At 37.2% G+C, this 10,658-nt stretch overlaps 1 protein-coding gene across 2 annotated transcripts; it reads right to left on the bottom strand.

Moving 5' to 3' along the window:
- Positions 1-3,555: 3,555 nt before the first annotated feature.
- Positions 3,556-8,279, bottom strand: LOC122027053 (ADP-ribosylation factor 1-like). Of its 2 annotated transcripts, none has more exons than XM_042585855.1 (7): positions 8,139-8,279; positions 7,670-7,828; positions 6,329-6,399; positions 5,933-6,052; positions 5,433-5,551; positions 3,935-4,016; positions 3,556-3,816 (listed from the first exon to the last, which is right to left on the bottom strand). In XM_042585855.1, exons 2-7 carry the CDS (start codon positions 7,815-7,817, stop codon positions 3,814-3,816), a joined length of 543 nt encoding a protein of 180 aa, XP_042441789.1. In that variant the 5' UTR covers positions 7,818-7,828; positions 8,139-8,279; the 3' UTR covers positions 3,556-3,813. The 2 variants fall into 2 exon arrangements, with proteins under 2 accessions (XP_042441789.1, XP_042441790.1); XM_042585856.1 differs by having other exon boundaries at positions 7,670-7,860; positions 8,139-8,264.
- Positions 8,280-10,658: the final 2,379 nt, after the last annotated feature.

The raw sequence follows: 10,658 nt of genomic DNA on the forward strand, positions 1-10,658 counted from the left end.
TCGGCTGAATTACACGAGAATCTGGGACTTGGCCGTGAGAGCATACTCACTTATAACTCGGCTGAACAGTACAAGAGTCTGGGACTTGGTCATGAGAGCAAGCTCACTTATAACTTGGTCGAGGAGCTTGAGAGTCTGGGACTTGGTCGTGAGAGCAAGTTAACTTATAACTTGGCCGAGGAGCTCAAGAGTCTGGGACTTGGTCGTGAGAGCAAGTTAACTTATAACTTGGTCGAGGAGCTCGAGAGTCTGTGACTTGGTCGTGAGAGCAAGTTAACTTATAACTTGGCCGAGGAGCTCGAGAGTCTGGGACTTGGCCATGAGAGCAAATTAACTTATAACTCAGCCGAGTGGCTCGAGAGTCTAGGACTTGGTTGTGAGAGTACGCTCACATATAACTCGTCCAAACGACACGAAAGTTTGGGACTTGGTCGTCAGAGTACGCTCACATATAACTTGGTCAAATAGCACAAGAGTCTGAGACTTGGTCATGAGAGCAAGCTTACTTATCACTCGATAGAGCAGCTGGAGAGTCTAGGACTTGGTCGTGAGAGCAAGATCACTTATAACTCATCTGATCGACTCGAGAGTCTAGGACTTGGTCCTAAGAGCACACTCACTTATAACTTGACCGAACGACTGTGAGTTTGAGACTTGGTTGTGAGAGCACACTCATTTATAACTCGGTCAAACGACACGAGTCTGAGACTTGGTCATGAGAGCACGCTCACTTATAACTTGGCCGAATGACATGAGAGTCTAGGACTTGGTCGTGAGAGCACACTCATTTATAACTCAGCCAAATTGCACGAGAGTCTAAGACTTGGTCATGAGAGCACAATCACTTATAACTCGGCCGAACGACATGAGAGTCTGGGACTTAGTCATGAGATCAAACTCACTTATATCTTGGTCAAACGACTCAAGAGTTTGGGACTTGGTCATGAGAGCAAGCTCACATATAACTCGATCGAGTGGCTCAAGAGTCTGGAATTTAATCGTGAGTGCACACTCACTTATGACTCTATCGAACGACACGAGAGTCTAGGACTTGGTTGTGAGAGCATGCTCACTTATAACTCGGATGAAAGGGACGAGAGTCTGAGACTTGGTCGTGAGAGCAAGCTCACTTATAACTTGGGCAAGCAGCTCGAGAGTCTGGAACTTAGTCATGAGAGCACGCTCACTTATAACTCAGTTGAACGGTACAAAAGTCTGGGACTTTGTCACGAAAGCTAGCTTACTTATAACTCGACCGAACGACTCGAGAGTCTAAGACTTAGTCTTCTTAGCTTGAATTTGTCTGCATTCATTAAGTATAAACTTTCAACATAATACCTCGGGTTTTTACATACACACCATTACGACCGATAGGGTTGTAGATGATTCACACTCTATGACCTATTCAAACTTTTCCTTTCCACGTCTTGAAGATAATAAGAACCCGAGACAAGATTTTGTATCACCTGATAGGGTCCGCCCCACTATGGCTCCAACTTGTTTACATCATTGACCGGCTTGATCCTCTTCTAGACTAAGTCACCAACCCGCTAGGGAGAACTGTTGACCATTGGTGCTTTTCCTTTACAGATGTCTCGCCGGACACGCTTTCGGAAGACGATCCTGAGTCTTCTCTACTCGGCCTATGTCATCAAGGGGTGTTCGGAACAGCGTCCTGTGATATGCAATTGGTGATCGCGACACCGGCAGTAGGCTGGTCGGTGGCACAGGTGCTTGGGGGAAAGTGCCCGACAGAGGGTGGTTCGGTTGGAACTTAGTCAAACCCTCTACTTAGGTCCCATGTTCAGCATGCTGGCCGATCATGGATATAGCAGGGTCGTTCAGCAAATACACTCGGCTGCTGCTTGTCATTGTTGCACCATTTTAGTCGCACGAGCTTCTATCAGCATCTCCAGTTCTTCTTACGTCAAGGTTAATATAGTGAGTCGTCTAGTGTTATCCATCTTCACGTCTCGGATGCAGGTGAAGTTCCCATAGACGACAAATATGATCATGTCCAAAACGATGAAGGTGGTTGGCTGGGAATGATGGCTTTGATGTTAACCAAACAAGAGGTGGCTGGCTAGGAATGATGGCTTTGATGTTGACCAAACGAAGACTCATCACAGTCTTGCATGTCACAAAGAGTGTTAGTGTCGGGCCAAAGAAGGGTTCCTCGACGTTGACCTTTTGAAGCTCAAGTCAGTGCTCGATATGAGAAGAAAAAATGAATGAAACAATAGCAGTGGATGTGCAAACTATTTAGCATCGTATAAGCGTACCTGCACTTGTAAGTGAAGACCTCTTTTTATAGTGACACTATTTATGCATGAATTCCAAAGCATTGCTAAAAAAAGACAGATTATAAAGATGATCTGACACTCTTTCCAAAATGAACCCGCAATTTCTGTGCATATCAGAGTGGAATCTTCTAGTATACAGCTTATCTGTCGAATATCCTTTGTTCCACGTGGCATAAAATGCCAAAAAGGTATCATGAGGCCATTGGGCTGAAGAGCCCACTAAGTGTTTATCTGATAACTTGACCGAGCCTCTCAAGTACCTTGATCGGCTAACATTTGGAGATACCACTCGATCGGCCTAGAGAATTGTAATCGGAGACTCGACCTCCTTAACGAATTAGGGAGTTCGAGTAGACTGAGTGTTCAGCTGATCCGATCGAACGTGTGATCCAATCAGTTAGATCACTCTGCCAAATTGGTTAATTGTGTTGTTTCTGCCTCATGAATAAGACTAACTCTATAGTATGTTGACTCGGCTCAAAGTTTTATGAAGGCAGTGTAAATCAGAATCCGATCGGCCCTTCGGTCCAGTCGACTGTTTCTCAATCGAAGTGATTAGCTGCACTGTCTTAAGAAGATTGATTTTTATAATTATCATGTCATCCGACTTCCATGACTTTGACATGACTTAGAGGCCTACCTCAATTGCCACATAAGCCAAATGACTTAGGTATATTGATAACTCCAAACATATAAAATGAATTATTCTACTAATTAAATCATTTCATATTTTTCATGAATGCCATTAAAAAGGATTAAAAAAAAAAAAAGATGATTATTCCTATTCTCCTTTCATTCCTCTTAATTTGTTGAATGCCTCCGAAATTTAGGGAGACCCTTTTTTTTTGTACTCATGCCATCAAAAGGCGCGACGAAATTGATTAGCTTCTGTTTCAATGGTTTATCTTCATTCAATGTAATTAGTAGCAAGCGTTCTACAAATGGCCATTTCATCTAGGACTTACTAAACTGCACTTTAACCACTTGCATTTCAGCTTCTTGATTAAAGGCATCTTCAGCATCGTCTCATACTTTATTCAGCCTGGAGTAGATAAACTTTATTAACAACTTATTTTGTCAGAACAAAAGAAAAAAAAAGGAAATATGTTCCATATGAACCTTTGCCATCTCACAGACCATGATTGAGTTTATTTTTTGTATCGTGGTATGTATTCTATTCGATAACAAATGTAACCACAAGATCAGTAATCCACAGATTTCAAATGAAAATAAAATCTAAAAGAGAGAAAAATGTCCACGAGCAAAAGCTATTATTTGACGGTCTCTTTTAGAAATGGAATAAGGTGTTGGTGAGAATCACATAAACCATATTAAGTGACAACCAGACACGTATTTGTTCTACAGACAAGTATTAAGACTTTTCAAAAGGCAGGAAAAACAGTGGCACACTGATAGTTTTGCTGTTTCCACAAGGTCTCAAAAGCATCGAACGTGAGCAATGAACGTGAACAATCGTGCTGTTAAGACATGAACCTCAAGGCAGCTTTGATTACTGTAAACAAACAGTGATTATAAGAATGCAATGGAAGAGTAGGGGAATTACTTGATGAATTTGTTTGTCGAAGTAACAAATCATGGAGTTCATATTGAAGAAATGAAAAAGTAGATACCTTGCTGGCGATGTTGCTGGAGAGCCAATCAAGCCCTTCATACAACCCTTCACCGGATGTAGCACACGTACTTTGTATGTACCTAGAAAAGAAAAAAAATCTGTGTTCTCATTCTCCAAAAATTTATCTAGCAATTTCATAAACTTTAATGTAGGATACTTTGCACAATCTGGAAGTTAGAGGTTGAGCAAGCAATGGAACTGACAGTAGGGAAATCGATGTAGCGACTAAATTTTACAGTAGGATATACTTTGCATAATCTGGAAATTTGAGGTTGAAGAACAGAAGAGACTGGCAATAGTAGCAACTTCTTAAACTTTAAAGTAGGATCTTTTGCATAGTTTGGAAGTTAGAAGTTGAAGAACCAAAGAAACTGACAATAGGGGAATAAACGTAGGAACTTCTTACACTTTACAGTAAGATACTTGCATAATCTGGAAGTTGGAGGTTAAAGAATCAAGAAACTGACAATAGGGCATTAATTTCATTAGGAATGTAGGTTGGACTTCAACTGACTTCAGACCTACGAGGGAAACATTAATAAAAATAAAAAGCAGAAAACCTAGCCTGTTTGTCCTAAACTAGCAAAACTCATCTCAGCAAACTATATTGGGTCTCTCTTTGTGAACTTTTCTAAACTTCAGGAGACTGTGTTTCCTTGTATTTCTTTCCTAGACACAACACAGTTTAATTATTTCTTCAAGAAAAGAAAGATAAAGGCCAATAGCAATTGTAAACTAATCTTCTATTTCAATTACCAATAGGAGTTTTCTTAAACTCTCGAGACTGTTTTCCTCTTATTACATTTCTAGCCAAATATGGATCAACATTTATTCAAGGAAATAAGGGCCAGAAATTAATAACAATTCATAAACTAATCTTCTATGCCAATTTATGTGTTCCTTTTTTTTCCTTTTCTAGACGATGATAATTAAATTTATTTAAATATAGATGATGATATAATAATAGGAGATAGAGCTCAATGACGTAAAAGGATTCATAAAGCCAACCCCACTTAGCGGGAAAAGGCTTGGTTGTTGTTGTTGTTGTTGTGTAGACACAATAATGATCAATATTTATTCAAGAAAAGATAGCACAATGACCAATAATATAAAAACTGATCTCCTATTCTGATTACCAATCTGGGTTCCAGGAGAGGATGCAGATTTCAACCCAATTTTCTTGATATTGAAGAGAAAATAACCCAACCTTTTAAACTTGAACAGCAAACCCTCTAAAGAAGATAATAATATGCATCTACCTTAGCCATATTTAATGTGACAAATCAATTCTATGATTGCTATTATTTTTTATTAGCTTCTAAGCTCAATGACGTAAAAGGATCCATATAGCCGACCCCACCTAATAGGATAAGGCTTGGTTGTTATTGTTCTGATAGTTTAGCATAGAATCCAAAAATTAATTGCCAAGCAACAGATAGCAGTTACCTGCTATAGTAGATAATCAAACGAAAACAGATATTGCAAGTATATCTTACCAGTGACGCTGACGGAGAGAATGGAGGCCAAGCTTATCAGTTATTTCAGCAGCATTCATTGCATTTGGAAGGTCTTGTTTGTTAGCAAACACAAGCAAGACAGCATCCCTTAACTCATCCTATCAATATAGAATTACATGAAATTAGATTAAAAAAATAGTTGTGAGTAGGCATTTATGCATGTTTACAATAGAAATAAAGAGAACTGAAGAACTTTCCATTTCATGCTAACTAAATCAGGAAAGGCATAAGTAGAACATTTAACTGCAGCAAATTTTCTGTCTTGTTAACAATTTACCTTAATTACTGGTGGAATATCCTAGATCCATATATAGAATACACAATTTTTTTTCTAAAAACAAGATAGAAAATAGAAATGATACTACAACCATTATTACTCAACTATCCAAGGAAATTTACTTTGATTCTCCAGAATATATTATGTAGAAACAGAGTCAACTCTGAAAATCAAAGCAAGAATATATTACTAAAACATGTACCTCATTAAGCATTCTGTGGAGTTCATCTCTTGCCTCAACAACACGATCTCGGTCATTGCTATCAACAACAAAAATAAGTCCTTGTGTGTTCTGGAAGTAATGCCTCCAGAGAGGTCTGATCTGTTGTTTACCAGAACATGATTTAGAAACAGGTAAACAAGGTGACTATTAACAGATAAATCCTAATTAGAGAATCAAGTCAGCTATACATGTCAGGATCATAACATTTGTAGTGATAGTTTCTGTGATACCACCTTAGATATTAAATTCCCATGTTTCATTATCCCATCAACCTCTGGAATTCTCGTGAAACAATTGTCACCAAAAAACAACTTTTCCAGAGTGACGGAGTTGTTTAGATAAGAGAAATACTGGCTAACCAGAATGGAGTGGTACCTTGTCCTGACCACCAACATCCCATACAGTGAAACTGATGTTTTTGTACTCAACAGTCTCCACATTGAATCCTGCATTAAGACACATCTCACTTAACAAACACATAAGCATAAATCATGCACTCAAACAATCAAAAAACCACGAAGACCTTCAAATAATCTAAAAGGACAGCCCGGTGCACGAAGCTCCCGCCATGCGGGATCCCGGGGAAGGATCCATTGTACGCAGCCTTACCCTGCTTTTTTTTTGCAAGAGGTTGTTTCCAGGATTTGAACCCGTAACCTTTTAATCACATGGCAACAACTTTACCGTTGCGCCAAGGCTCCCAAATAATCTACAATAACTAAATGTAAATATTCAAATAATCTATAATAACTAAATGTAAATGTTCAAATAATCTACAATAACCAAATGAAAATGCCATATGGTGATAAGCTGCACGTAATTATCCATGTTTTGAATATCCATAAACTGCATTTTAAATCAATATAATTGTCATCAAAAGGAGCAATCATTAACTTAGCAAACAGAAAGTCACTGTATAACTGTTAATTTTAAATGAAAAAAAAAGATTTATTTAAAAATGCTGTTGGGTATTTATCAAGTTTTCTTTCAGAAGCAAGTGATCATTCATCTACATCTCAAGTTCTGTGAATAGCTGGGACATCAAGGAAGATCCAAAAATGAATTATTGGAGATTCTTCAATCCATTTGAAGAAAGGATCCCAAAGAATTGATCTTTCTTTTTGGTTGTTAAATCTTTGTTTGTTTGATCAATGTGGAAAATTCCAAATTCTCTCTTTTTTTTAATGGAATTAAAATGATCTATGGATTAATGATAAGATCTTTCAATTGTCTAAGATCTCTCTCTTACTCTAGCAAAAACAGATCCTATGGAAGCATATTAAAGATTTGATTTGACAATACATTCTGTAGCTCGCTAAAAACCAGTTGCAATAATTTTATCTCTTGTTAATTTCATGTATTTGGTTATATTTTGAATATGGATCTGAGTGCTGTAATAGGTTGATTGTGTTACATTAATATTATTAAATTGATTTACATGGCTGATCTACAGAAGTTGTTTCAGTTGTTCATGATGTGTATTCTTTATCCTCTTGTTCTCCATGATCCTAGCTACATGATATCAATCAATGACGTTCACAAGTTACAAACCTTAATCAAATATTTGAAAACCACTGATTCATTAGAAGAAAGAATGCATGAATACGACCTAAATAACTGCAGAAAAGATATTAGGTAAAACAAACCTCGTTCCCAAGCAAATGTAGCAACCATCACCGGAATTAAAAATGGGGAAAAAAAAACAGTAATGCTCACCGATCGTTGGAATGGTGGTGACAATCTCGCCGAGCTTGAGCTTGTAAAGGATCGTCGTTTTACCAGCAGCATCAAGCCCGACCATCAGAATTCTCATCTCCTTCTTAGCAAACAGGCGGCTAAAAAGCTTTGCGAAAGTGAGCCCCATAGCTCCTTCAGCTATCACGAGCAAAACACGAACTTAATTAAACCTAAAGCAATCACGATTACAACACACGGATCAAAGATCTAGCAAAAAAGGCAGCAGATCTGAAACAGAAACACGCATGGCGTTGTATTTAACACGAACAATTAAAAATAAAAGACCAAGACAAGGAGAAGGCTTCAGAGTTAAAGATCTACATGAAGACAATTCCGATCCGAGCAACGACGCGAGAAAAGAAAGATTAATCTACGTTTTAGAATGACGGAAGCAGATCGGGCATCTCGTGATCTAAAAACTATCATGAAAATACGGGATCAGGATCACCTGGGGATCACGGGAGGCGTGTAGGACGGAGGAAGCGGGTAGATGGAAGGAGATAAGAACCTGAGAGCCGAGGTCTTCGCTTCTTCCGATCCGCTTGGAGAATGAAAAAAATGCGGTGATGAAAGCGAATTTATTTGGGTCACTAACCGATATAAAAGCAACTCTGATCAAAATAACGGTAAGGATGTAGCAGGTTGGCGTAACTGTCCGATATAACTGCGTTATAACGGAGGTAAAACGCAGTGTTGCTATAATTGGTCCTGGCGATGGCAATCGAATTTTCTAAGAATATTCACTCCGATGCATCGCTCATTTTTCTCCCTTTCAATCCACAAAACCCTAGCCAGATTTCATGTCTTCGTCTCTGAGGTAGCATATCCGAGTTCAAATATTGTGACTGCTATCTTATCAGTTTAATGTACTAGATGGCAACGGACTATCAGCTGCTGCTTCAGAAAAAACAGGTCAGATCTTTGTTGTTTTACGCCTTCCCTTTTGTTTGATCAACAAATGGCAAATATTTTAGTTTTTATTCCATTTTCAAGAAAAACTACATCAAGACCTCCCCTTTGCTACTAGTCACTACAAGTTGCAATTTTTTTTAATGATTTGGTGAGAAAGAAGAGGTATATCTGTTTGTTGATTGTGCTGGAAGGTCCTATCGAAGTATCGAGTAAATCTTTGATCTTTCAACGATTATGTTGTTCATCAAACGAAATATGCAATTCTGTTTTTTTTTTCTGGAATGTGGATCGTTACACTTGGGAAAAGATTCTTTAGGTTGAAGTTAGTAGCCTTTGGAGTAGTGTATCTTGTTTCTTCGTAATATCTAGCAAACATTTTCTGATCAGGCGTTTCTTACTCGCTTCTAAATTAGCATATAAAGTATATATCCGTCTAATATCATATGTGTAGTGTGCCTTGAAAGTTTGATGACTATAGTTTAGATTGTATTGTTGGTTGCCAATCTCTTTAAGTGGATACGTTTCAAGAAATAGTCTATCTGGCATTTCTGTTTGCCTTGTTGCTGGTGACTTGTCATTAGAGTGAACAGGTGAGTTTCATCACAGTGAGCAAGTTTCCTTAGGATGTAAAGGAACTGTTTTAGGACCAAACCAGTGTGCTCTCCGACTACAGTATTGTTTTACTTTGATTATGAGGATATAATTTAGGGAGATCTTAGACTGGCCCATGAAGCTTCAAAAAAGAAAACAATCTCAATTTGACCTTTGAAGTTTCAAATCCCTGAAACTATCAAAAGCCAATTTGCCTAAATACCTCCTAGAAGATAATGATGTTCGACCCTCTTTAAAATCTAAATGAAAATGCCCACTTGTCTTCTAGAGGGTGTGAATTCAAGGTAGGATCCTCTTTTTTCCCTTTGCCACTTAATTGAAATCTGGGCAGGACTAAAATCATATTGACTGATCTTTCCTATGATTCCTGATTTGCTGATAAACTAACACCCTACTAAGGAACCCCAAAGAAATTTTAATTTTCAGGATTTGTTTTATAGAAATAGAAAATGGGTGAAGAAATGTTGCCCGGAAGGAACCATCTAATTTGATTTGCATTTTAAAAAAAATAAATCAAGTTCTCTAATTTTTTTTTAACTCTTGATAACTATTTTTGTACAATTTTCTATCTGAAAGTTTTCATGAGACTAACTTGTCAACCTAGTCATCTTCACATCTATGGATCGAACTAGCAAGTTTACTGATTCAATGATTTTGTAGTTTAATTGGTTTGCTCAATAATATCATAAATGTAATTTATATTTTTATGAATATCTACTATTTAATATAAGTTTAAAAAATAATAAAATTAAATAAATAATTCTAAAATATGAAAAACTCATAGATAATAAAATATATCAAACGTATGTATAAACTTCTATATACACAATTAACTGTTCTAGGAGTTCTTGATCTCGTGTTAGACAGTTGCAAGAAATGAATCCCGACCCTGCACCAATTTAAATTTGTAAACACAGGTTTTTCATATTTCTGTTTTTTTATCTGGTTTTTATCAGTTTCTCAGCTTTGGGTTCTATATACCAAACTGAATCAGATCAACCTCCAATTGAACTGGCCTATCTGGTTCCATTTAAAACTACTGCTTATCGCTGACTCATACACATTTGATAACTCTAGGGACCAAATTGAGGCATGTTATTTAGGAAGACAAATTGATATTTCCTTATTTGAAATTATAGGGGGCAGACAAGAACTTTTCTTATAGCATATACATAAATCCTTTTTGATCAATAAGGAGATATGTTGGAACCTCTTCCTACTTAATTTTTCTATCAGTTTTCATATGTGACTGGCGTGATATATCACATATCCTATATAACATTAAATGCTGCTCATAAAGTGTTTTAGCATTTTTTTTATCTTTATATCAAGACATTTCAGCATCGGATAATAGATCATAACATTTCTAATTAAATTTGAGTAAAAATTTTACCAAGTAATGGTATTTATTGGATACTAAGTAGCCTGCTGTACATTGTATTTA

This window comes from Zingiber officinale, chromosome 10A (genome assembly GCF_018446385.1).
Source record: "Zingiber officinale cultivar Zhangliang chromosome 10A, Zo_v1.1, whole genome shotgun sequence".
NCBI classification, from domain to species: Eukaryota; Viridiplantae; Streptophyta; class Magnoliopsida; order Zingiberales; family Zingiberaceae; genus Zingiber; species Zingiber officinale.

Excerpts from the sequence above, each read along its gene's own strand:
- LOC122027053 (XM_042585855.1), bottom strand. The coding sequence starts at position 7,817 with ATGGGGCTCACTTTCGCAAAGCTTTTTAGCCGCCTGTTTGCTAAGAAG. Across the intron at positions 5,552-5,932 it reads TCCACAGAATGCTTAATGAG|GATGAGTTAAGGGATGCTGT; the intron begins GTACATGTTTTA and ends CTATATTGATAG. Across the intron at positions 4,017-5,432 it reads TCTCTCCGTCAGCGTCACTG|GTACATACAAAGTACGTGTG; the intron begins GTAAGATATACT and ends TTTCTTTTCTAG.